The 27,110-nt window shown below is 36.5% G+C and overlaps 3 protein-coding genes and 1 long non-coding RNA gene across 5 annotated transcripts; 2 read left to right on the forward strand and 2 right to left on the reverse strand.

The window, feature by feature from the left end:
• Nucleotides 1–1,003: 1,003 nt before the first annotated feature.
• On the forward strand, nt 1,004–27,007 carry LOC120184245. The gene is made up of 3 exons (XR_005522001.1): nt 1,004–1,014; nt 8,452–8,461; nt 26,872–27,007. It is a non-coding gene; the product is annotated as an uncharacterized LOC120184245 (long non-coding RNA).
• LOC120184244 (GSH-induced LITAF domain protein-like) lies at nt 3,589–4,824 on the forward strand. Its single transcript, XM_039188754.1, has 3 exons — nt 3,589–3,947; nt 4,095–4,221; nt 4,513–4,824. Exons 1-3 carry the CDS (start codon nt 3,754–3,756, stop codon nt 4,594–4,596), a joined length of 405 nt encoding a protein of 134 aa, XP_039044685.1. The 5' UTR covers nt 3,589–3,753; the 3' UTR covers nt 4,597–4,824.
• LOC120184242 (uncharacterized protein At2g33490-like) lies at nt 5,242–20,353 on the reverse strand. 2 transcript variants are annotated; one of them, XR_005522000.1, is made up of 11 exons: nt 20,140–20,353; nt 19,809–19,881; nt 18,906–18,980; nt 13,528–13,589; nt 13,349–13,417; nt 12,459–12,487; nt 12,168–12,375; nt 11,798–12,082; nt 7,469–7,522; nt 5,592–6,610; nt 5,242–5,460 (listed from the first exon to the last, which is right to left on the reverse strand). XR_005522000.1 is itself a non-coding variant. In XM_039188752.1 (11 exons), exons 1-10 carry the CDS (start codon nt 20,257–20,259, stop codon nt 5,699–5,701), a joined length of 1,887 nt encoding a protein of 628 aa, XP_039044683.1. In that variant the 5' UTR covers nt 20,260–20,353; the 3' UTR covers nt 5,242–5,457; nt 5,661–5,698. The 2 variants fall into 2 exon arrangements, 1 of the variants encoding a protein (XP_039044683.1); XM_039188752.1 differs by having other exon boundaries at nt 5,242–5,457; nt 5,661–6,610.
• Nucleotides 22,508–26,512, reverse strand: LOC120184243 (pyruvate dehydrogenase E1 component subunit beta-1, mitochondrial-like). The gene is made up of 14 exons (XM_039188753.1): nt 26,467–26,512; nt 26,288–26,362; nt 25,902–25,982; nt 25,772–25,798; nt 25,622–25,684; nt 25,367–25,453; nt 24,316–24,441; nt 24,026–24,159; nt 23,839–23,911; nt 23,623–23,688; nt 23,419–23,457; nt 23,205–23,329; nt 23,001–23,115; nt 22,508–22,787 (listed from the first exon to the last, which is right to left on the reverse strand). The coding sequence occupies exons 1-14, from the start codon at nt 26,488–26,490 to the stop codon at nt 22,719–22,721; spliced, it is 1,104 nt and encodes a 367-aa protein (XP_039044684.1). The 5' UTR covers nt 26,491–26,512; the 3' UTR covers nt 22,508–22,718.
• Nucleotides 27,008–27,110: the final 103 nt, after the last annotated feature.

Consider the following 27,110-nt stretch of genomic DNA (forward strand, 5'->3'; position numbering starts at 1 on the left):
TAGGTCAATTAGTTTAACAGACAGAGTGATAGTGGGGAAGTGGGTGAAGACAAGGACCCTCATCCACCTTTTATCAGGCCGGTTATAAGTTTTAATGTTTTGGGCAAAATAATAATTTTATGTCGTTATATTTGTATCGTATGATAAACAAAACATAAATATTTTTTTAAAACAAAAAATGTAATATAAATTATAGTCAAACAATATCAATATTAATATAAACCAAAACCTACAAGGCTATAAATACACCTAAAATGATGTCTTCGTACATTTTTTGAAGCAAAAACCTCTATTATTTTACGATCAGGTGTTTAGGGCTAATTTTTTAGACCAAATATATATATACACACTATAAACACTAGAAAATTGATACCCCTCAAAATGCTACCCTGAACTAAGGTCCATTTGACACATGTATTGGGTCGGGCTTACCTTTTATCCCTCTATCACTCATATGTCTTTTTGTTCTCTCTTGCCATATGAGATTAGGGATCCAGTAAATATTTTTAATAGAACCGGTTCATCACGTAATCTCGTGATTTCAGTGAATGAAAGTCACAAATTTTAAAACAACTTTCAAATAACTACTCATTTCTCATTTACATATAAAAAAGATGAAAATTCACCTTAAAAGATGATATGAACAAATATTATTAGTGGGTATAATCTAATACTTTTTCGTGAATTTAGATACTTTAATTCTAAAACATCGGGGTGACATTAATTCTAAAACATCTTGGTGACATTAATTGCCTTCTTTTCGCTGACATATGGAAGCTGCTCTACGGAGGGTATTTCATAATTCGGAGGTCTTCTACGGAAGTTGCTCTCAATCTGGTGTTGGAGGCAGCCTATTATCTTACCTCCCCCTTACCCCATTATATATGGGAACAAGGGACAACCATTTGTTTCGCTGACACGTAAGCTAAATTTGAATTCGTTTTATATAATATAACATTTTCTCATTTCAATTTTTTTGTTCGTCTACTTCTTTAAAATTCAGTTTCTTTTCTCGTTAAAAGTTAGTTGCTAGAACCATCATTCTATTGTCACTTTAAGTATCAATGAATTCGTCTCGGTGTCCTTTATTATTTTTATCGATCTAGACTTCCTTTAAATCTCTTTAAAATTCACAAAACTTCAACACAAGACTCCCATCTATTAACAATAGGAGACTCGGGAAGCTCTTAATTATCTTGCAGAGAAAAAGTGGAGGAAGGGATGGATTGGGGAAAGAAAATAAGTGACGACAATGGCTAGGGGAAGAAAGAGGACGGTGATTGTTGATGATGGATTGGTGGTGACCGCATAATGTTGAAGCTCCATCAGTTAGGATGGTTTTCGATCATCAGCTATTGCACCACCGATGAGTTATGCAACGACACTCTTCGATTCATGATTCGATCCATGACGGTGGTGATATTATGGTATTAATCATTTGAAGAAGAGAGTCGAAGAACATCATTCAAAAGTTTTGGAGAGTATAACGTGTGACAAAGCAATATCAAATCATTTGTTTAATGTGTCACGTCAGTATTCTATTATTTCTAATAATGACGAGTGATCGATTTATTATAAATCGATAATATCAAGAGAAAATAATCTCAGTAACCAAAAATCCCAGATAATATACGAATTTGACCAACTTTTTTTGGATTTGCGAAAATGACCAACAAAATCGCAATGCGATCTCTAATTCGCATTGCGATCTCCACTATCGCAAATTCGCGTTGCATTTCGCGTTGCGATAGTTGAAAATCGCGTTGCGATTTTCCAGTTCGCGTTGCGATAGTCTACGGTTGTCGTTACGATTTTCCAAATTCGTTGCGAAAATTCGTTGTGATAGTTAAAAAAAAAGATTTTGTTTCTTAAGAATTTTCTCTAAAAAGATAGTATCCGCGCGGACGTGTCGAAAACACGTATTACCACGACAACGACCACGACCACGACCACGACCCCGACCCGACCCGACCCGAGACGAGACGAGATGGACGGCGGCGGCGGCGCACGAGAGTCCCCCTTGTTCTCTATCACTCAACAAGGAAGTGAGAAAGCCAAGCCTTAAATACCATTCTCAATAGTGTTTCCAATACTATGTGGGATTGAGCATTACCAACCCTTGTTTCCAATACAATGTGATTATTCATAAAACAATTAACAATCATGCACCTTAAAACAACTGAATCAACAACCAATTGCATTAGTATTATACGATTAAATATGTCATAATTAAAAGTCAATCTATAATCAATCGCGATTATTGCAATTTTAAGCAAAACATTCAAAAATAATATCACTATTTAAGGCTCGATCCCACATAGTATTGGGAACAAGTGTTGGTAATGCTCAAATCCCACATAGTATTGGAAACACTATTGGGAATGATATTTAAGGCTTGGCTTTCCCACTTCCTTGTTGAGTGATAGAGAACAAGGGGGACTCTCGCGCGCCGCCGCCGCCGTCTCGGGTCGTGGTCGTGGTCATACGTGTCTTCGACACGTCCGCGCGGATACTATTTTTTTAGAAAAAATTCTTAAGAAACAAAATCTTTTTTTTAACTATCGCAACGAATTTGGAAAATCGCAACGACAACTGCAGACTTTCGAAACAACAACTATAGACTATCGCAACGCGAAATGAAAAATCGCAACGCGATTTTCAACTATCGCAACGCGAAATGCAACGCGAATTTGCGATAGTGGAGATCGCAATGCGAATTAGAGATCGCATTGCGATTTTGTTGGTCATTTTCGCAAATCCAAAAAAAGTTGGTCAAAATCGTATATTATCTGGAATTTTTGGTCACTGAGGTTATTTTCTCTAATATCAATGACCAAATAATTACTTTTAAAACATCAATTAAAAAAGTAAAATTTACTCGAACATTAATGATTATTTATGTAGTTGACCCTTTGTGTAAAATTAATCATAAGGGTGCGTTTGGTTCACGGAATGTAAAATTATTGACGAGAATAAGATTACCAGCGGGAATAAGATTACTGAGAATATTGTATTTTGTGTTTGGTTCGTTTAGTATGAATGTAAGATTACATTGTTTGGTTAAATGAATAAAAAATTATTGGAATGTATATTTTACCAAATTATCCTTATTATATATTTATTTTTTAACAAGTTGAATTCTACTATAATATTACTATAATTAATTTATATATATATTTTTTAAAAATATAAATTCGTAAAATTTATATACTTTTTTTTTATAAAATTGAAAATATTAAATAGGTTTAATGAAAGGGTAAAAAAAATTTAACCCCTTAACTTCATATAAAATTCTAATTATAGATTTGTTTTTGTAAATCTAAAATAGTTAAGGATAAATTTGTAATTTAACCTCCATATAATATTTTTTATTCAACGACATAAGAAAAATATTTTTGAAATAAAAAATTAAGAACATTTTAATCCAAAACGCCAGGAATGTAACAATATCTAAGAGAAGAGGTATTCACATTACCAATAATAAACCTAAAATATTACTGTTGAAAATAACTTATTATTAAGAGTTGAGATTATTTGACAACTAAATGGGGAATCACATTTCATTCCCAGTAACGTGAGATACTATGAACCAAACGCCCCTAAAGTGTGAATAGCGCAGCCGAACAACTGGTAATTAGGGTATATAATTTTGAAAATTCTCTCTTGGCTTAATTGAGGAAAGTATACTTTCTTCTCGTTTTTTTTCCTGAGATCGCCGATCAAAGTCAACACGCCCCAAAAAGAAGCTTAGATATGTCGAAGACAGAGCAGCCGGCCATAGGAGTACCATACTATGTCGGGGTGAATCCGTACCAGGCTGGAATGATACCGCCGAACGCCATATACGGCGATCCCAAGGGAATCCCGATTCAGCAAACCATGTATCGCGATACCCCTGCTCCTTTTAACTGCCCTTATTGTGGTAATTCCGGACTCACCCATGTCAGGTATAATAAAAAAAACCCTTGCTTTTTTGTTCTTAAAACTGGGCAAACTAGGCGTCGATCGATTTTTGGATTCTCCGTGAGTTAATTCACTTGTGTATGTTTTGGGTTCTCCTTTTAACTGCCTTTAGATCTTGATGTGTAATTCAGATCTAAACCTAGCCTGGCAGCGGTTGTTGGATGCATGATGCCGTTTATGCTTGGAATCTGCTTCCTTTGCCCTTCAATGGACTGCCTTTGGCATAAGTATCACCATTGCCCTAAATGCAATGAACAAGTGAGTTCTCAGTTCAAGCATGGATCTGATTAAATACATGTGTAGATTCTCAATACAAAGTATTCTGATTTAAGTTCTAATATGTGTGAACTTTGTTCAAAGTTATTGTAGCCTAGGTTCGAATGTATTCCGATTATCAACCCATCTGTTTGTGTATTGTGATTGATTCTGATCGTAATCGAACGAACAAATCGATCGTAATCAATATCGGAGACTCATTTGCCTGTCTTTGTCCACTTGATCATTGTTTGGTCTTTTAATTCATTTACCTGTTTGCCGATGTTGGTGTAGGTTGCTAATTTTGAGAAATCAGATCCATGTGCAGTGGTGGACGTGCCACAATGGGTGCAGGAGAGTTTTGCGGTGCCTGCATGATAACTCCTGGATAAAGCACTTCCCTATGCTGTTGAACCATTTCTCTGTGTGCTTAGCTTTACTAAAGACTATGGTCTGGTCATATACTCTACACAAATATAAAAAACAATTTTTAGTTCTAATATTTGGAATTGTCATACCACTAGTGTTATTATGGTATTGGACTCAGTTGCAAGCCCTCTTGTGAATGTTGTTATTGTTGTATTGGACTCAGTTGCAAGCCTCTTGTGAATATTGTTATTGTGGTATTGGACTCAGTTGCATTCCCTTAAGCAAGTCTCACAAAGATCTTGTCGACAAGGCTTACCGTTAATTCAATCTAAAATTCCGTAAGTCCTGTTCCTGACCAAATTTTTAACATATGAACAGCACAGCATATCATGTTAGATCTACAGGAAATGTTGGTCTATCTTAGTGGTATATCGATGATGAGGATCATACCTAGAGGAATGACTCATAGAACTCTAATGTTTGACTAACTTGGGGTGAATGCCAAATATGAATATGTTAAATTGTTTTAAAAGTGTTTCATATTCAAGTTCGTCGAATGTGTTGGACATGGATATTTCAAAGTAAAAATCATAGTTGAAAAACTTATTCATAAACTTGTGAAAATAAGGTACCATAAGACATAATTGAATTATACAAAATTTCTCTAAACTTGGAACGCACGGCAGGCATCCATGCCAAGCATTCATGGCGATGGACAAGATGCGAATGCGGCTAAAATATATAACAATGATTGTAGGAAAAAGTAATTGACCAGGACAATATGCACATCTGCACCTCCTTGACACGGCAATGACAACCGTACCTTAAGGTAAGGAATGAATGAGTACAGGAATGAGATTAACCAATCAGCTCCTGCATTATTCACATACCAACAGTCAGAACCAGGAAAGAAAGATGAATGGAAAGCACCATATAATGAATTATCTATCAACTGATAAAGCTATCATTATCTACTGTTTCCCCCATAGTACAAACCAACTTACTGGAATTTTGATAATTTTAGTCTCTGGATGTTGGGGTTGGGGGAGGGGGGAGCATTGTGTTTCGTTTACCTATCAACAGTTTACGAAGTAGTTGATGATGGTCGGTTTTAAGAAAAAGATATCGGTGTCAAAGTAGGTGAGACAACATCTTGAGACATCCCTAAACTGATAGATGTTTCCAGTGGCTTGGACTCAGGTAATGACACCCCTCTGCTTGAGGGTATGGAAAAACTGCGAGTAACCTGAGGAGGTTGTGGCAGTGGAGAGGCAGCTCTTGACACCACCGATTGATTTGTAGCAGAGAGCCCGTGACCTCTAGGCATCAAGGGACCTGAATAACCCACCATGCCGAAAGGTCTTGAAGACTTTGAGGCCGGACTGGCTGGGGGTCTAGGAAGTTCATGAAGCTCACTTATTTTGGGTGAGGATATAAAAGTAGGGGAAGCACTTTGTGATGCTCTTGGAGATGATACTGGCCTTTGAGGCATTGGATTTCTCAAAATTGGCCCAGAGAAGAATTGGGGATGCTCCACTGCAACAGATGTGGTAGACCAGGGTTTACTAGTCAAAGGACCAGAAAAGGCATGTCGTTTGATTTTCTTAGAATAAGCTACAGTTGGACTAGCTCGAGGGGGTAGTCGAGTTGAAGAGGAAGGACTATTGCATTCTTTGAGAAGTGACTGTGCATTTATAACAGCAGAAGCAGATCCAGAAATTTTCTCATCTCCCCAAACCCTCTCATATTTCTTATGTTCAAGTGGAGATAAATGCCATGAATTGCTTGATTGCTCATTCAAACTTTTCATTGGAGACTGAGGAGCTGGATTACTTAATCCAGTAGAAACTCTTGTGGCAACTGGTGTCGGTAATACATATGAGCCAAACTTCCGTGCCGATAACGGTTGCATTTTCTCAGAAGGGTCAGATTTGTTCTCAAAAAAAAGTGGAGCTGATTGGCTGCTGTTCCTTATTTCTCCTCTAAATGTACAAGAATGATGACGGCTTCTTCCTTTATTTTCCTGTAACATAAAGAACAGTAAACTAAACTACCAATAAAGTAAAACCGTGTAAAATTTGACGCTATAAAGTTTCTTCAGTGGAAGCAGAACAAATTTTGTGCTCGGAAAATGTCAATGGATATAAATCAACCGACCAAAAAGTCTCGGTTATTGAATTTGCATGGTTCATTGGATATCCAGTAAAACATGATAGGTACTAGCATGGGTGGTTGGGGGGAGGCTGATTCCTGTCTCCCTTCCTCTGGACTGTTCTCAAAATTTAAAATTGTGCTTTTATACTTCAAAGATAGTAAAATATTTATTCCCCTCCGGCCCCGAAAAAGAAATATAATTTGATCCTTTTTTATCCCAACCCCAATACAAAATTCCTAGCCTCACCCTTGTTTGCTAGGATGATTAGTTTCGCTATATATGATGGTAACTACTAAAGGGAAAGTGTGGTGAGAAAAAAACTGTTATATTAAAAACCGATATCATTACTAAGCAGATCATGGATGCATAATACAAATTGCGATCAATGGAACGGATTATTATCAGGAAATGCTAACATGAAATCTCCATGTGAATATACATACCCCAAATTTTACAAAATTTCCTCATATTGCGAACTGTGAGTTGTACGATTGTATAGGCTTACCTAGTAGTTCAATTAATTCTAATTCTAATCCTAACTATTAGCATGTTGTATTAGAATAAAATACTATAAGGTAGTCTAGTTCTAGCAGGAAACTCCGAAAATTATATATAAAATAGGCTTGTACTCACCAGATTAATTATGTAATTTTGAGAAGAATTATCTCTTCCATATCTCTCGGTTATCTACACGACCTGTAATTAATAATACAAAAAGTTCTTTACCTTTGCAGCCTCCACCACTGCAACCTGGGAAAATGTAACGCCCATTTGATCTAACTGCAAAAAATCACATGGAAAGCATTCTATAATTAATACATTTAGAAGTGAAAATAGAACTGATTCTTGTTTTCTGCATGTGAACCCTGTGTGAGATGGAAATTTCTTTATAACACTCAAGATAATGAGATCCATTCCACACAAAAGAAGAAAAAGTGTAGAAATCAGAGTAATTCTTTGTAATTTCTTATTCTTTTCAATATGACAGATTACATATTTATATACAAAAGCTCTCTCTAAAGTAGGAAACTCTAAGAAAGGAAAAATAATAATCCTAGGATATGATCCCTTAAAATAAGGGATTGTAGAAATTTATTTACAAAATCATATCTCTATAGGAATGGTAACAAATCATATCTCTATAGGAATAGTAACAAATCATCTCTATAATTCCTACACTCCCCCTCAAGCTGGAGAATATACATTGTATAATCCCAGTTTGAATAGGAATTTATTAAAAACAGGCTTTGGCAAAGCCTTAGTAAGAATGTCTGCAACTTGTTCTTCTGAAGGAATGTATGAAAGTGTGGTTGTCTTTTTGTTAACTTGATAAGCAATAAAATGCCTATCAATCTCAACATGCTTTGTCCGATCATGTTGAACTGGGTTCTTGGCAATTTGAATAGCAGATTGATTATCACACAAAACTTCAAAGTGATCCTCTTGATTAGTGACAAGTTCTTTCAGTAGTTTAAGTAGCCAAATTCCTTCGCATATTCCCAATGCTAGTGCTCTAAATTCAGCTTCAGCACTACTTCTTGAAACGACAGATTGTTTCTTACTTATCCAAGTTGTAAGGTTTCCCCAAACAAAGGTGCAGTAGCCACTAGTGGATCTCCTTTCAGTAAGGTCTCCGGCCCAACTAGAACCTGTAAAGATCTTAACAGTTCTGTCTTGTGTCTTCTTAAACATTAAACCGTGTCCTGGAGTTTTCTTCAAGTACTTGAGAATTCTATTTGCTGCTGCCATATGCTCTTCAGTAGGATTAGTCATGTGTTGACTTATCACATTTACAGGAAATGCTATATCTAGCCTTGTCAAGGATAAATAAATTAGTTTCCCAACTAATCTTTGAAATTTCTCTTTGTCTACCAAGGACCCATATTCTTTGTTAAATTTCAAGCTTGCCTCCATTGGTGTATCAATCGGCTTACAACCAAGAAAACCAGTTTCTTTGAGTAAATCAAGTACATATTTTCTTTGGTTGATCACAAGTCCTTCTTTTGACCTTGCCACCTCCATTCCTAGGAAATACCTTAGCTTTCTCAAGTCCTTGGTTTCGAATTCCTTATTTAACAACTTCTTCAAATTGCAAATCTCTTCTTCATCATATCCGGTAAGAATTATGTCGTCCACGTACACAATAAGGATAGCTTTCTTATTTGTAGAAGTTACCTTGATGAAAAGAGTGTGATCGGCGAGGGATTGCTTGTAGCCGTTTTTTAGGATGACTTTAGTGAACCTCTCGAACCAAGCTCTGGGTGATTGTTTTAACCCGTATACAGACTTGTTGAGCTTGCACACCTTGTTTCTTCCTTCAACAGACTTTAAGCCAGGTGGCAACTTCATATAGACTTCTTCTTCTAGCTTGCCATTAAGAAAAGCGTTTTTTTACATTAAGTTGGTGTAATTTCCAATCGCAATTTACAACCAAACTTAGGAGTACTCGAATAGTATTCAGCTTCGCCACAGGTGCAAAAGTTTCTGTGAAATCTATTACATATGTTTGTGTAAAGCCTCTGGCCACTAGTCTCGCTTTGTATCGTTGGATGCTACCATTTGAGTTATACTTTACAGTAAAGATCCATTTACAGCCAACAGCCTTTTTTCCTTGAGGAAGGTCTGTAACAGTCCAAGTAGCATTTTTCTCTAGTGCACAAATTTCCTCTTCAACAGCCCTTCTCCATTTTGAATCCTTTAGAGCTTCAGCTATGCTTGTGGGAACCTGTTCTTTATCCAAGTTTGCTGTAAATGCTTGAAAAGACGGCATCAATGAATTGTAACCAGCAAATTTTTCAATAGGATGCTTGGTGCACTGTCTAACCCCTTTTCTAATAGCAATAGGGAAGTCATCTAGAGTAGGGGAAGTGGACTTACTGATTTTTTCTTTTATTTCGACAGCTGGACCCAAATCCAATTCTCGGCAAGCATCAGATTGCAAAACAACCTCAGGAATATGTTTTTTTTTCCTTGTATAAAAACGGAGTTGTTCGATTGGTGTTGTTTGTGGAATATTTTGAATGGGAGTAGGTGTATTTTCAGAAAGGGTATTTAAAGTGGGTATGGGTGAAGTAGTGATAGGTACTACCGGTGAATCAATGGGAGTAGTTATAGGTGACAAATTTGTAGGTAAGGACAAAATTAGTGACAATTCTGAAGGTTGAGAATGAAGAGTAGGAGGAGATACCTGATGTGGCTGAAAATCCTTCCATGTCTCCCCCTGAATTTCAGCCTGAGTGAAATAGGGATCCTGCTCATAAAATGTTATATCCATAGTGGTAAAAAATCGTTTTGAAGGAGGATGATAGCATTTATAACCCTTTTTAAGTGAAGAATACCCAACCAGTACACACTTTAATGATTTAGGATCTAACTTGGACTTATTAGGAGCAATGTTTTGGATAAAAACAGTACAACCAAATATTTTAAGTGGAAGAATGGAGGAGATAAGTTTAAAATGGGGAAAGTATTGCAAAAATATAGATTGAGGTGTTTGAAATAGTAAAACCTTACTAGGCATTCGATTGATTAAATATTTGGCAGTTAATAAGGCTTCCCCCCGCAAATATTTTAGAACATTAGTGGTAAATAGAAGAGAACGAATAACTTCAAGGAGGTGTCTATTTTTTCTTTCAGCAATATCGTTTTGTTGTGGGGTATCAACACAAGAACTAATCTGAACTATGCCATTTTCCCTGAAAAACGCACCCAAAGACTTAGCAAAAAATTCACTGCCATTATCAGATTTAAAGAGCTGAATTTTAGACCCAAATTGAGTGAGAACCATGTTATAAAATTGGGTAAAAACACCTGCAGTTTCAGATTTATCTTTTAGCAAATAAGTCCAAGTTATCCTACTGTGATCATCAATGAAAGTGATAAATCACTTACAATTATCAGCATTCTTCACCCGAGAAGGACCCCAAATATCACTGTGGATCAAAGCAAAAGGGTGAGAAGGCTTATATGTAGAAGAAGAATAAGTTGATTTAGTGTGTTTGGCAAGAGAGCAAACTTTGCAAAAAAAAGAATTTGGCCTTTTATGAATGAATAGAGCAGGAAAAACTTTTGCAAGATAGTGAAAACTAGGATGACCTAAACGATAGTGCCATAACATAACATTATCAACTTTTTTCAAAAGCGGTGAAAGATTTCGAGATTTCGGTTTTAGTAGAGGCATGAAGAATGTAGAGACCATTCTGCAAGCTGGCCTTACCAATTATCTTCTTCGAGTTCAGTGCCTGCAACGTACAATCAATATCATTAAAAATTGCAGAGCAGTGCAAGTCGGTGGAAAGTTTACCAACGGAAACGAGATTGCAAGCCAGATTTGGTACGAAGAGGACATTTTTAAGTACAATATGGTCATTGAGAATAACAGTATCATGTCCTTCTATTTTGCACAAAGAACTATCAGCCGTTTTGACAGTTTTACCAAAGTTTGGAAAAAAATTGCAAAACAAATCCTTATTACCAGTCATATGATCCGTAGCACCAGAATCGAGGATCCAATTAAGGGACGACTGGGAGGAGAAAAAAATTGTAGCATGAGGTTTACCTTCTGGTTCTTTCATGACCAGATTACCTTCTGATTGAGCAGCAGAACCAGAAAAATTTTCTGGATTTGAAGTGATCTCCGGAGTAGGAGAAGAAGTTGTGGACATCATCTAGGTTGGAAAGAAACCGTAACCTAAGCTGATACCATGTAGAAATCAGAGTAATTCTCTGTAATTTCTTATTCTTTTCAATATGACAGATTACATATTTATATACAAAAGCTCTCTCTAAAGTAGGAAACTCTAAGAAAGGAAAAATAATAATCCTAGGATATGATCCCTTAAAATAAGGGATTGTAGAAATCTATTTACAAAATCATATCTCTATAGGAATGGTAACAAATCATATCTCTATAGGAATGGTAACAAATCATATCTCTATAGGAATGGTAACAAATCATCTCTATAATTCCTAATTCCTACTAAAAGCAAATAGAATTTCTTTAAAGAAAAAGTCTGTTAGCTTTTCTCAATACAAAATAGCAAGTTAAGTAGTCACCTCCATTGAATTCTGTGACGTATAAAATACGTTCTGATGTTGGTCATTTTGTCTATTATCAAAGCTCAATTCACCATCATGGTGGTCATCAGCATCATCCTCTTCGTTGTCGTCACTACTCTCATCGTCATCATCATTTTCATAATTTCCATCAGGATCACCATTTTCTCCTTCATCATCTTCAAGTCCACAGAAGTGGTATTCAATATGCTGCTTTTCAGTGATCTTCTGCACATGTGGCTCTACTTCTTCAAGAGAGTTAAGAGCCTTCTTAAAAAAGTTCAGCTGATTTCAAGAAAAAGGAAACAGGTCAATAACCAACAGCAGAAGCAATAAAAGGAGTTCAGCAAAGAAAAAACAGAAAAGAAACCTGAGCAGCATGGTGTCTTGCTGCTTGTGTAAGAAGGCTTCTTGATTGTCCTTGCTTTAGAGATTTCAAGCGGAAAAAAAGTAAAGTTGCTTCCTCTTGATATTCATCATGCGCTACTCGTAAATGTTGTGCGGAGAAATTCTCCCCTTTCCCACATATTGATCTTCCTGTTTCTTCGTGTCTCATTGCCATGTACTCATACACATTTCTGTAGATAATTCATCAAATATCAGAAGCCATTATCCTTCAACTCTGTGTCTGTTTATATATTAAAAAAAATAGAAGTTGGACCTTTTCTCATCACATTGCCGCTTCATCTCCTGTATGAACAGAGGGGAAGTCAATATTGCATTGTTTAAATGCTTTACTGCCTCTATAATATGTAGTCAGTAATTTGTGTAACAAAAAAAATGTGATTCACCTATGAAAATTTAAACTTTGTTGACAATATGAACAGAATACCTAAGGAAAAAAAATGATATCTCAATGCTTTAGAAGCAACAACAAAAAAAAAAGAAGAAGAAGAAGAAGAAGAAAAAGAGAAAGATTTAAGATGTCAGAGATGCCTGCAAAAATCAAGTACCAATGTCATATTCTTATCTGAGCCCTTAAGATGTTTGAATGAACTCAAAACTATAATGATTGCAGTATAGAAAGCAAGTTCCCAGGGGTAGGCCTTCTGAAAACATTTTGGATGTCATCCGAAGGGTTTCATATGTTTTAGAACAACATGGAGTAGAACACAGAGGCATTTCTTGGCCTCATTGGAAAATTCTATTACTTGAAAGAAGTAATAAACAGACAGATATGACAAAGGCTTCTCTTCCCCGAAAATTGTTCACTTCAGCAATTCCGAAATTTCGAAGTTTTTCACATTAGCAGAACAAAAGAGGGTTGATAAATCTTAAAAGATTATTGTACTCCTAATCCCTTTACCTTCGCACGTTAGTCTCATGCTAGCCAACATCTTGGTAGGTATATGTCCAGAAAGTAGAAAAGTAAAGAGCACTAAAAGACAAACAATTACAATCAAATAACTGATCACTAAATTAACATGAAGATTCAAATGCAAAACTGGAAGTGACAATATTCACATGATAGAATGATCAGAAATAGCTTTATACAGTAAAAGACCATACAGAACTAGACAAAATTGGAGGAAACAGTCCAAGCGAACTAACCTCAACTGTTCGAAGTTCATTAAGAAGGGACTCTGATGGGCTTGTGATTGTCTGGATTATATGAGATCGCTGAAGGATGCAAAGTAATAATTATTAGAACAGTAAAGAAGTAAGATGAAAAATTTTTTGCAGAGCTTCCAGATTGTAAACCCACAAAAAAGGTAAGAGAGGAGACTCACATAGCTGTCAACAAGTTTCTGGAGTCCAAACTGTACTTTTCCGAGCATTAATAGTACTTTACCTACATTAAACCAGCTTATTTTCATAAATCCCCTTTCAAACTAATCTGCTGCTATATATAATACTATGATGCACCCAAAACCAAATACTACTATTTGAATGAGCCAGACTGGGTAAAAATAACCTGTGCTATAACAGAAAAAATAAAGGAAAATAAAATAATTCCATCGTTCTAACTTTAGAGATTGAAGGTCAAAAGACTAAGGAAGATTCCTCATGTCAGATATACAGAAAGTGAATAAGCTAAGATTTCACTTGATTCGTCTCTTAAATCCAAGATGACAAACTAAAATAAAAGTACCTTCAAACTGGCAATTTATAGCAGAAAACTTGTTTACTGGAAAGGAAATCAGTTCAAGTGTAATTTGTAAGGTAAGGAAAGGAGAAGAGCAACTGATGACAAAAGTTTCCAGGGGGAAGTAAAAAAGCAAGTGAGAGGGGAGGAAGGTAGGCAGCAGGTGGTTCTGGAGAAGCCGAATAGCCCTAGGGACGGCAGAACGTACAAAGAGGTGGTGAACGTACAGGATAGAGAGGAGTATGATAGGGCGGGCAGTTATGAAAGACCGAATAAGGAAGCAGTTGTCTCTGTTGATGGGAGGAGGGAAGTTCCAGTGAGTAAAAGGACCAGAGAGGGTCTCTCAGGTATGGTTACTGGGATGAGGAATTTGTGGGAGATGCATATTCCCCCGGATGATTATAATTGGGTGAAAAGATCTTTAACTGGGATTATCAAACCTCATTTAGATTTGGAGATAGTGGTGAAGGGGTTGGCTGGTGAGGGGATTAAGGTTAAGGGAGCTAAATGGGGATTCACATGGAACTCATGTATCCTAATGTTTGGTTCGATGGAAGATTTTGAGGAGGCTTGGTCAAGCAGGCGGGAGGAACTGTTCTTCTGGTTCGACTGGCTTGATCCGGTTATGAATGTTGATGGTGTTCCGATGGCATTTTGTTCAATAGACTTAGTTGGAATCCCTTTACTTTGCTGGAATATCCCCTTTTTGGAAAAACTTGTATTAAGATGGGGGAAGCTGGTATGCTTTCATGAGTCGACGGTCAGAAAAGAGGACATGGCGGTAGCACGAGTTCTATTGAGGGTGGCCAGTCCTTTCGATATTCAGGAATCTGTTACATTGGGTTCGTATGGGAGATCTTTTAAGGTCAAAATTACTGTGGGATCGGTTAGTATAAAACAGGAGAGTTTTTCTGCAAAAAATTCTATGGTGGCGGGAGAAGGTGAGTTCAGAGATGAAGCTTCATCAGAGGAGGAAGAGGATCGGTACTCAGGCGGGATGGGCGGTCTAGAATTGCTAGCTGTGGAGTCTAGGGACAAAGTAGACAGGAGGCTAGTAGGAGAAGTCGGTACATCAGAGGCAGGGGGCAAAGGGTTGGTAAGGGTGGATGGTGCAGATTTGGCAGGCGGCAAAGGGGGGCAGCATTTAATGTCGCAGGAAAATGAAGGTCAACATAGTGGTGCGAAGGTGTCAGACTTTCCTGGAAAAAATTTGAATTTGGAAGGGGATTTTCGAGGTCTTGGGTTAAGGAATATCTTTCTTAATGAAAGTGATAAAGCCCAGTCAAAGGAATCCAGTGAGCCCAATTCAAATAATTCTAGAATTTCTATTTCTGGGCCAGCTTCGATTTTAAATAAATTGGGCTATGGTAAACTTAAAGAGTCTTGGGTGGAGGCAGTAGGAGAGCAACAACAAAATGTTTTGTTTGAACCCAATGAGCAGAATTTGGTTACTGTTTCATCAGATCATAACTCATTTTCGATAAGTGATGGGGACAAGGCTAGATTTCAGTCCCAGCCGTGTGGTATTCTAAAAGAGTCAAATAAAGATATGTTAGAGGCGGTAGAAGTGTTGGCCAAGGAAGTAAGCAGTGTAGAGGAAGCAATGGTGGAAAGGGAAGCAAGGACAATCACCACGGGTAGCATTCAGGGGTCAGGGCATAACAAAGGGTCTTTTGCAAAAGGTTTAAGAAGTTGGAGTCCATTAGAACAGTTGTCTAGGAGTATGCACATTAGAAATGCATCGATTGGAAGGGGGAGTAAGAGCAGAAGGGGATTCTTCAGTTTTTTACAAGGTACAAAAAAATCAATAAGAAATTGGTCTGGCAGTAAGTTTCATGGGATTGCAGAGTCTACTTCAGATTTGGAATTGAAGATCCAGGATTTAGAATTTAAGGCACAAGACGTTGTTCTCTCACAGCAGGAATGGGATCAGTTGTCTCAGTTCAGAACGAATCTCTGGAGGTTGTATAGGGTGGAAGAAAGTATTTGGTTTTAGAAGTCTAGGACAAAATGGATAAAGGATGGGGATAGAAATACAAGATTCTTTCATCTATCTACGTTAAACAGGAGCAAGAGGAACGAAATTACAAGTCTGATGATCAATGGTTCTGTTGTTTCAGATCCGGATTTGATAAAGGCACATATTATGAACTACTTTAAGAATGCTTACAGCTACAAGTCTATAATGGAAGTGGAAGCTTTATCTCTGGATTTCGCCAAGCTGACAGAAAGTCAATCTACAAAACTTGAGGAGCAGTTCAATGAACAGGAAATCTGGCAAGCGATAGCCTATTCAGACAGCTCTAAAGCTCCAGGTCCGGATGGCTTCACAATGGGCTTCTTCAAGAAATGCTGGCCGACTCTAAAGGAGCATGTTTTGAGGTTTTTTCAAGATTTTTATTTAGGCAGGGATTGGGAACATGGGGTTAATCATGCGTTTATTACGCTCATTCCAAAGAAACTTAATTCGGATAGTGTGGGGGACTTTAGGCCAATTAGTCTTGTGGGTAGTCTTTACAAGATTCTCTCTAAAGTGCTATCTAAGAGACTTAGCTGCTGTGTTGGTGACGTTATTAGTCAGTCTCAGTTCGCCTTTATACCGGGGAGACAGCTGCTGGATTGTGCCTTCATTGCGAATGAGGGAATTGATTATTGGAGAAAACAAGGGTTGAGAGGAGTAGTGCTAAAAGTTGATTTCCGTAGAGCCTATGATTCTGTGGAATGGCCTATTTTATTTAGAGCAATGACAGAGATGGGATTAACATGGAGGACGATGAATTAAAAGATTGGGCATCATAAGTGGGTTGCTCAGTAGGTTCCTTTCCAACAGAATATTTGGGCCTTCCTTTGGGTGCCAAGAAGAATTCAGAGGCTCTTTGGGATCCAGTTTTTAGGAACTTTAGTGCCAAACTTGCTGGGTGGAAAGCCTCATGTTTGTCATTGGCCGGTAGGACTGTTTTACTGAAATCGGTGTTATCTTCCTTACCAATTTTTTTCCTTTCTTTGTTTAGAATGCCATGTATTATTGGTAAGAAGTTAAACTCGTTAATGGCCAATTTCCTATGGGGTGATAAGGAGGGAAAGAGGAGAATCCACTGGGTGAATTGGAGCTTGGTATGCAGACCAATAAATTGTGGTGGATTAGGTGTTCTTGATTTGAACCTCACTAATCGGGCTCTTCTAGGTAAGTGGGTGTGGAAATTTGCCAATGACAAAAATTCCATTTGGAAAGGCGTGTTGTGTAGCAGACATAAGGTCAGTAGCAATTCTTTGTCTATTAGGGAGGTCTCTCATCCTCATTCATCTTGGATTTTGAGAGGAATAGCTAATAATTATCTGAAGGATGATTCGGTGGGAGATTGTCTAAGGTCAAATTCGAAATTGAAAGTAGGAAATGGCAAGTCTATTTCTTTTGGAATGACGTTTGGGCGGATGACTGTCCTCTGAAATTCCTTTTTCCAAGAATTTTTGTGCTCTCTCCTAATAAAGAGGGGAAAGTTGAGGAGTTTGGCAGCTTCGAATCGAGTGGTTGGGTGTGGACTGTCCAGACCAGGAGAAATTTGTGTGATTGGGAATTGGTCCAATGGTTGGAGTTGATGTCTAAGTTGAAGGATATTCAACTTTCAGAACTTGTGGATGATTTTTTATCGTGGACTGCTAGTGGAGATGGATTGTTCTCAGTTAAATCTTGTAGGAATACTCTTGGTATTATGTCTGGGGGTACTGCAGTGTGGACGAAAGGGGTTTGGCAGGGCTTTGCACCACCTCGGGTGGAAGCTTTCCTTTGGCAACTTGCTCATCAGAAAGTAGCTGTCAAAGTCGAGTTGGTCAAGAGAGGTCTACCCCTAGGGGATGATATTCTGTGTCCCTATTGTAAGAATCAGGAGGAATCTGTGCAGCATCTATTCATCTCTTGTATGGTGGTTTGGGAATTATGGAATAAGGTAGCTAATTTCTGGGATATTGCCATGGTTCTACCACAGGATCCTCCTTCTCTTCTTTGTTCCTGGGGTGAGTTGAGGGCGAAATCTACGATTTGGAAGTTTATTCTGGGAGCCATCTTTTGGTCTGTATGGAAATTTAGGAACGCAAGGGTTTTCGAAGGAACTCCTATTGACAAAGTGTCACTATTCTTCATTGTTAGATTCAGGATTGCTAAATGGTTCCTAGCCAAATTTCCGGGTATTACTATACAAGAAGATGTGCTGATTGGTAATCCATCTCTAGCAGATGGTGTTTCTTCTAGTAATGTTATTGATAGTGTTGTTTTGCGCTGGTTACCCCCACCAGTAGACTTCCTAAAGATGAATGTAGATGGAGTCGTTAGGCAGATTGATTCGGGTGGAGGTATTGGAGGTTTATTAAGAGATTGGAATGGTTGCACTCTTTTGACTTTCTCAGAGAGTATTGGTCAAGCAATCCCCCCTCTGGCTGAATTAAAAGCTATAAAAAGAGGCTTGGATATTTTTCTGTCTTCTAGGTGGGCTTCAGTAGCTAGGTTGATCGTCGAAAGTGATTGCTCGTCTGCAGTGGAATGGATTCATTCTCCGGTTCTGGCACCTATTTTTTTCTTGCCTATTGTTTTTCAGATTTCAAGGCTTATTAGTGATAAGGTTCATTCAGTTAGGTTGATTCCTAGGGAGTGTAATGGAGAGGCAGATATCTTAGCTAAGGAAGGGATTGGGTGATTGTAAGGGTCTTTTTATGATTTTCTTCATTTTGTGTGTAGGTTTTTATGATGGGAGGAGTGTTTCAGTCTTATGTCAAGCAATTTAGTGTTATTTTTAACTATTATGTAACTTTCAATATTTATAAAAGTTCCAAGGCACTCTTTCCCTCCTTCCTATGATTAATGACCTTTCTATAAGGTCCTTAGTTAAGAAGGGGGGTTTTAATGAGGCCTTTCTTTCCTATCAAAAAAAAAAGTGTAATTTGTAAGGTCTTACAAGGAAAGTTATATGCTATTTGTTCACGTAACTGGCAACATTGAGCATGATATTAGAATAATATATATCTGCTTACCACTTTCTTCATCATCGTTAAGTGAAGTTTTTCCGAGAAGACAATCACCCATTTCCCTCAATGACACTGAGAATTCTGAGGGGGAAAAAAGGACTGCAACAGTGATCTCAGGATTGGCATAGCATACAAAATCTCCCATATCAAAATCAGAGACCATATAATTAATGTTTGATAACCATGCCTGAGCTTGAGCCAACATATAAATTACCATCAAATAATCAATGCCATAATTTTTATAGAACTACAGCACAGTTAGATTTACAAGATTGTCAACCTCTAGGGCAGGGACTTGAAAAGAAAATAAAAGGACACTTCAATTCATCATGCGGAAACGAACACATAAAACTAGCAGACGATAATAACGCTAGAAGGTCTTGTCTGGTCCAGTGGTCAAGTGTCTACTTGTTATCTGCTTGGTCATAAAATGAAATCCCAAAAAGTCTCCCTATATAAATATGGGAGAAAGATTCATAATTCGTGACCTTCTCCTAAGCCTTCTTATATAAGAGCTGAACTCGATGAATTAATTACTATGAAAACAACAAATCATGCCATCATTACAAAGAGCTTGCCTTCCCCATACCCTGCGTATAGAGGGAGCCTAATGTGTTGGGTACCATTTTTAGATGCTAAGAATGCTAGTGCTGAAGTCAATGTATTAATTAACAGGAAAATGAACAAACCATGCCAATATGCCATCATGCAAAGAGCTTAAAATAACTCAATGATACCTATACAACCATAACATGGACGACCAGTCGAACTCACAGTATAAATCAAAACGTTCAACCTTCAAAATGCATAACAAATGAATTTCATAACACAAAAAGTCCATTTCAGTTACAGAAATAAGAAATACAGCAAATGCAGAAACAGAAAAAAGGAAACATGGCAGCAAATTACCGAAAGCACTATTTGTTGCTGCGGCAGCTGCATAGAGTAAGCTGTCGTAGCAATCTCTCATATCCCGCATCTCCTGCAAATTATACAAAACAAATCACATTTGCTTCAGCAATATAATCACTACGTTTCGGTTATCTACGGAAACGACTTTGGGAGAGTTGACATTCCAAGCCACGATTTGGAGTGAATGACAATAAATGGATAGCGCATTGATGCTTCATTAAATTTTATAAAAATAAAATGTTTTAAATTCATAATAAGAGCTACGAAAGCAGACAGCGAACATTTGACGAATGAAAATTAGGGGAAAAAAATAAGGAATTAAAAGGACCTGAGAAGCTTGATCGAGTTCATCGAATTGAGGCAAAGGTGGAGAATCTTTTCGGTCCTCGGTTTCATCACCGTGCCGGTTAAGTGCAATATTTCGCAATCTTCTCAGAGAATTCTTCATTTTCTTTAGCAAATCTATTACTGTTACTCAAATTTTTATGTTTACAGTTTACGTGATTTCAATCATCTGAAATTTGAAGGAGCTGTAGAACAAGATCCCCTCCTCCGCTCTCTCTTCCTTCATCTTTGCTCTTTACAATATAATTATTAATTATTTGTTTTAATATTATCCCATATAATATAATTGTCATAAATAATAAAATTTTGATTGAATTATTATCTAGTCAAATTAATTAATATTTATTATAATTATAAGAAATCAGATAAATTTACCAAACAATGTCAAAATAAATAAACGTTTTCGTTTTTCATTGATTAAAGAAAATATAAAATAAAAATATTATCATACGTTTTATTTAAAACACTTGTACATACAACCAATATGGTTGATTCAAGTGGTAAACAATTTGATTATGCTTAAGCAATGTTTTAGGTTCGAGTCTTTGTGTATGTAAAAAATTCTTATTGTGAGACTCATCCACCAAAATCAGGTATGCGATGTGGGTCGGTCTGGATTAGTCAGACCAAAGCCTTGGAATCGGGAGGACAAAAAATATTTATACATACACCAACTGAATAAACTTTTTTTTATAGGAAATGAAGGTCTCGTTAAAAACTTCATTCTTGATTAAAAGAGCTTGTAGAAAAGCTCTTTAATCAGCGAAATGAGGAAAAGAATACCTTAAGATTTCATTAACCATAAGAAACATAAGATACAACCAGAATCGCCTCCCCCAACATAAACAAACAACCCAAAACAACCGGAAAAAACCCTATACAGCAACACTAACACAACGAAATCCATCTAATCTATAACAACAGTCACAAAAATGGCTGATCAGACTTAACACCCGAACTAAGCCCGAAAACAACACATAAACAAAACAACTAAAGCAGAAGCTGAATATCACAGTTGAACCAAACCATAAAATCCAAAATCAAAAACAAAAAGCCCTGAACTTCCACACGAAGAGTATAAGAATCTTCTTCTGCCTTACTGTCTCTTCCGCCTAACTGCCTCTTCTAGCTCAACTTGTCGACATAGACCATCCGAACCTCCAACTTTAGAGCCTTCAAGATCAGAAAAAACTTCCTCTCGATGCACCTTCCTCTTAGAATTCTTGCTTTGTCTTTAATGAGGCTTCCTTTAGTGGGCCGAGAATTTTTTTTGAAAATTTTGGAGATAACTAAATATAGCATTTCTCTCCTCCAAAACTCTTTGTTTATGACACCCATCCACTTTCTCGAATTTCGATAGCCCCATCCCCTGACTAGCAAGCACTTCCTCGTGTATCACCAATACCTTAAAACCATCAGTAGGCATGGTCGAGGACGGCACAACTAACAGCTGCACGTTATCTTTACTTACATCCTTAGACCCAACGTGCGTCCTACTAACACTCTCTAAGGCATGCAAAGTGCCACCAGTTTAACAGTCATAATCCTGCACAGTTGTCCCACTAACTGAATAAACTTAACGATAAAAGAATTATAATTATTCCTTATATTTGTTCCAAATTAATAAAAAAACACTTATACATAATTACTTTCATTTTTAATATTACAAGGGTGTTTAGAATATTTTCATTGTATAACTTTTAATATGTAATTTGTATAAATTTTAATATGCTAATAATGTTAATAATATTTTTATGAAATTACTTTCCCAACAAATTTTTATTATTCCATTATTAGTATTTTAATAAAAATATTTTTAAGGAGTTTTGTTTATGTTTTGTATAATTAATTGGTAAATTACGTGTTTAGTACTTAATTTATCAATTTTGTTTCATTTTATAACCTAAACTTTCAATTTTTTAAAAACTTAACGTGTTTAGATACTCAGTTAAATTTTTAACGATTGATACTAAAAAAAAAACTAAACATTAGATATGATTTTAAAAAATTAAAAGTTTAGATACTAAAATGAATCAAAACTGATAGTTTAAATATTAAATGCATAATTTACCCCTAATTTTATGCTCACTACCTAATCTTCCCGATGTGTTATCCAAAAAATCTTCATATTATTTGTATATTTACAAATAACCTAATTCCACACATTGAAATTTCATAATTTCTCATCTAATAATTTCACACATTGAAATTGTATAATTTCTTGTTCCTAAGTTTTAAGTTCATACCCTTCATTAGTTCCTAATTTTATCTCGTCATGCAAATCGAGATAAGCCATGTGTCGAATCGTCGAAGTCTGGTCTAATATCCATATGATACAAGGAAGAGAAGACTGGGGAAAAGGGAAGAATTCCTTGGATGGAAATTACTGGAATCGAAAATAAAACGTCTACAGTGTCCAAAAAGCAAAACAATCGTATCCCTCTGATTCCTGAAAAATAAACATTTATGTTACGGGAGAAGACCTCGTTTTATTTTGATTTAACTAAAATGATCATGCAAGTCGCCATTGTTAGGAGAAGTTTCCTGCCTGTATTGGCTCGATTAGGCAGTGGCAGCCAATGGTACAGATCGGTAGCACGCTCTCTTTGCAGCACGGACAATATCTTCAACCTGCAGAATTCATAAACGAAGAAATATTAGTTTATCCTTCAACGTGATTATTGACTCGAATCAAGAAGCTGAAAAAACAGTGCTTTTTTGTTGAAAAGGCTCGTTTGGATAAACATTCCAAAATGAAGCACATATGAATCCGAAATTAAGGCAACCGTTGAACTAGCTGATTTAGCTGTAAAGGTTGTATTGGGAAGAAGGGAATCATCTCACCTGTGGCACGGCCATTCTCTCGAGATTTGCTGCATAGGGCATGGGAACATCGGCTCCAGCAATTCTCTCAACCGGTGCATCAAGATAAGCAAAACTCTCCTCCACAACGGATGAGCTGTGAAATAAGTATACTTCGTAAATGAACACGGTGCCGTAATAGTTGGCGAGAAGAAACTAAATGATTCAAGAGAAAAGAAGTCGAACCAGATTTCAGCACCGACACCATGCTGAGGAAACCCTTCTTCAACGGTTATTAGTCTGTTGGTTTTCCTGACTGATGCGTTAATTGTGGATCTATCTAGCGGTCTAATAGAACGTAAATTTATGACCTGTATTTAACAAAGTCGGTAGCTGCACATCTTAGCTATAAGATCATATTAACTTGCAAGTATTTGCACTTATTTGTGTTATACTGTACCTCAGCATTAATTCCATCCTTTTCAAGTATCTCAGCCGCCTGAAGAAAACAGTCTATTAGTTGATAACTCCACAGGCCAAAAATGTACTATCACGTTAAGCTTTAGATTGTTCTTTTATGTTGTGCACTTGCATTTACAATCTACCTCGAATAGAAATTAGGAACCGGATATTCGGATAGACACTACATACAACAAGACATTACCTTAAGAGCATAGCCCACCATTTTCGAAAAAGCTGTAATAGTCACATCATTTCCTTCTCTCTCTATCTGTTAAAGTGGGATTGTCAAGCATTAATTTAAATGCTATCAGAATGCTCCATCAAGGATACAAGTTACAGAAGAATCACTGATTGCGTCAATAGTAGCAATAGTAACAGCTTGAAAGAAAAATATAAGGATCATCATATCAGGCATTACCTTAGCTTTCCCAATTGGAAGGCTAAAACTGGAATCAAGAACTTCATCAGAAACGGGGAATGACTCACCGTATCTGAAACAGAATGATTATATCACAGCAATGTCAAACATCAAAATTCTTATTGAACATTGGACCACTAGAGTGGCAGCTCAATACATAAGAATCACATTTTATCGATTCACTTACAGCAACTCATTTTCAAGGAAAACAACAGGGTCGGGATCTCTAATAGCTGCTTTTAGCAGTCCACGAGCATCTTCAGAATTATATGGTGACAGTACTTTCAACCCAGGACAAGAAGCATACCATGCTGCATAACACTGGATATTAACCAAAACACAAATAATCAAAACAAGCTTCTTACTATATTGAAACTCAGCAACACCTCAATAAAATGGAAATAATCAAACCATAATAACAATACCCAGTGCAAAATAATGGGTGACAGTATCAGTAACAGTATGAAGAAACCATACCTGAGAGTGTTGGGCACCAACACCTGCAGCAGCACCATTAGGACCTCTGAAAACAATGGGTACGGATATCTGGCCAGCAGACATGTAGTTGGACTTTGCAGCAGAGTTAATAATGTGGTCAATTGCCTGCAATAAAAGACAAACACATCTGCATCAAAATAAGAATTGGATAGAAACACATTCAAGAGAAGAAAGAAGTCATTAAATTTGTTTATTACCATTAAAACGACCAATATTAATGTATCATTAAATTTAAGAAATTCTGGCCCACGATGGCTAAAAATAGATCTAGGCAAAACACATGCCTATGTCCAAGTACATATGATGTTAGAACAGTATCCAAACCATCTCTTGCAACACAAAAGATTCTGTTGCTAAAAAGAACTCGAGATTCTGCATTTCAACAAAACGAATCTCCTTGGAAGAGTTTTCAGGATATCTTCTGGAGAACCATTTCTTGGCTTGTCTTAAGACTAATTATTTTATGATTAGCATATACCAAAGAGAATTACAAAATTGAAACAGAAAATTTGAATCACTTATAGCCAAACAAATTTGCATTCAAGCAACATGATACACTTCTTTAACCAGCACCATAAATGATAGGATCAATCACTGATAACAGCATAACCAACTGTGACAATACATTTTAAATGCCATCTCTTTCCTTTAAACTTTCCATTTGTAATCTACAACCACATGTATTAATAACTTATTTCTATGTCTTGTTGAATGTAGAAAGAGAAGATCAAGATAATAAATCTGTAAAATTTCTTATCCCTCATTAATCAGCCAGTATATCTAACCACTGATGGCATGCTCCTTCAAAGAAAACATGCATACCTCATTCATACAAACTCAAAGGATATCAACACTACATTACTGTAGTACTTCATTGTTTTTAAAATAGAAAGCACATGATAATATACCATCTCTAATTTCTTCTTTATGACATGAGTGCAAATTTATTCAGAATTTGTTTCCAAAACTTAATACTATTACTGTAGCACACAAACTAGTAAAAGCATAGAATCAAACAGAATTATCTAACCTGCATGGAGAAGTTGAATGTCATAAACTCCACTACAGGCTTCAGACCATAGTAAGCAGCACCAACTCCAATCCCAGTAAAACCAGCCTGTGAAGTAAGAAATAGCAGCTTATGTGAGAAAAACACAATGAAAAACTAAAAAGCATCAGTAAACACATATAATAAGCATATGAGATTAACCATTCAATAAAATAATAATGAAATTCATAAACTGAACAAAGGAGTAGTAGGATAGGCCTGGAAAAACATAATAACCTCAGTAATTGGAGTATCAAGAACCCTTTCAGGTCCATACTTCTCCAAAAGTCCCTTGGTTATCTACAAAAGAGGGAAATAGAAATCAGTCTTCCGACACATGCGGGAATGCTTCTATGGCCTCTATTATACATAGGGAAAAATGCCAACCTTGTATGCACCTTGATATTCTCCAACCTGCATTTTATTAGTTCAAGAAACAAAATCATAAGAATGGGGATATAAATGAAATATAACAGTCAAAATATTATCAAAAAATCATTTTGTTAATATTTCTCACCTCTTCACCCATCAAAAAGACCTTTGGATCAGCTGACATCTCCTCATCAAGAGAAGAGTTTAATGCCTCTCTCACTGTAATCTGTACATGATTATCATTAAGAAAACAAAAAGAAAATACTTGAAAATTAAGCCTTTCAGAGAGATGCAAACTATATACAAACACAAACATAATGAAAACCATAACTTCGTGCATGTGTGTGTGTGTGTTGAGCAATCTTTCTTCTTAATATGTTACTCAAGTAACATACAGAGCAGCTGTTGAAATTGGACACAGATACTCCATTCCAAATGAGTGAACACTTGTATTATGCAACTTATTATCTAATAGCGAACCCAAAAAAATCTACAGAACTACACTAAGAATAAAAAACGTGAAACTATTACCTGTTTTGCTGCAGAAGAGTAACTTCTCAACTCTGACACTGCAGGCCGAATCTTCTGAAAACATTGCCCCAAGATCTATATAAACAAAAATCAGAACGAAAACATTAATAATGACCTATTAGATTAACTGAAACGTCAACATAGGTATATGAAAGAGCAAGAGAGTTACAAGAACTCACCCTTTGCCTTGATATTGCTAACATCTTTCCTCCACTTTAATTTTCTCTAATCAACAAAAAAACAACATATTTGTTAATTGTTCCATTACCATTCCCAGCATTTATGGATCAAAGATGCAGAATATTAATATTAGTGTAGTAAGAGTACTGGTTAGCGTAAAATACTTCTTCAACTCACTAACTACAAGTATTTATCATTTCGAACAAATAAACCAGAGAATCTATATCTAAAACATGATTCAGAAAAAAGAAACAAAATTACTTTTAAACAAACCGAGAAGCGAAATCGAGAAATCTGGATCATAAAAAATGTATAAAAAAGATGTCTGAAAGTGGAAACCAAACTGTGATGGATGGACAATCAAATCGGATCAAGGAGATAATAAGAACGTACCTGATTTATAGGTAATGAAAAATTCAGAAAAAAGAATCAGGAATTAGGGTTTTCTGAAAGGAAATTAATCGGCAAGGAGAGAACCAAAAATGAACAGCCAAGGGCGGAGCTCAGGTAAAGCTAATACATCCCGTGTTAGAATAGAAATAGAAATAGAAATAGAAATAAAAAGGTTAAACTCTACTTTTAGTCCCTGTGTTATGTATACATTGCATACTTAATCATTAAACTGTAGTTGTAAAATCAAGTT

Source organism: Hibiscus syriacus, unplaced genomic scaffold, assembly GCF_006381635.1.
Source record: "Hibiscus syriacus cultivar Baekdansim isolate YM2019G1 unplaced genomic scaffold, ASM638163v2 tig00112863_pilon, whole genome shotgun sequence".
Lineage (NCBI taxonomy): Eukaryota > Viridiplantae > Streptophyta > Magnoliopsida > Malvales > Malvaceae > Hibiscus > Hibiscus syriacus.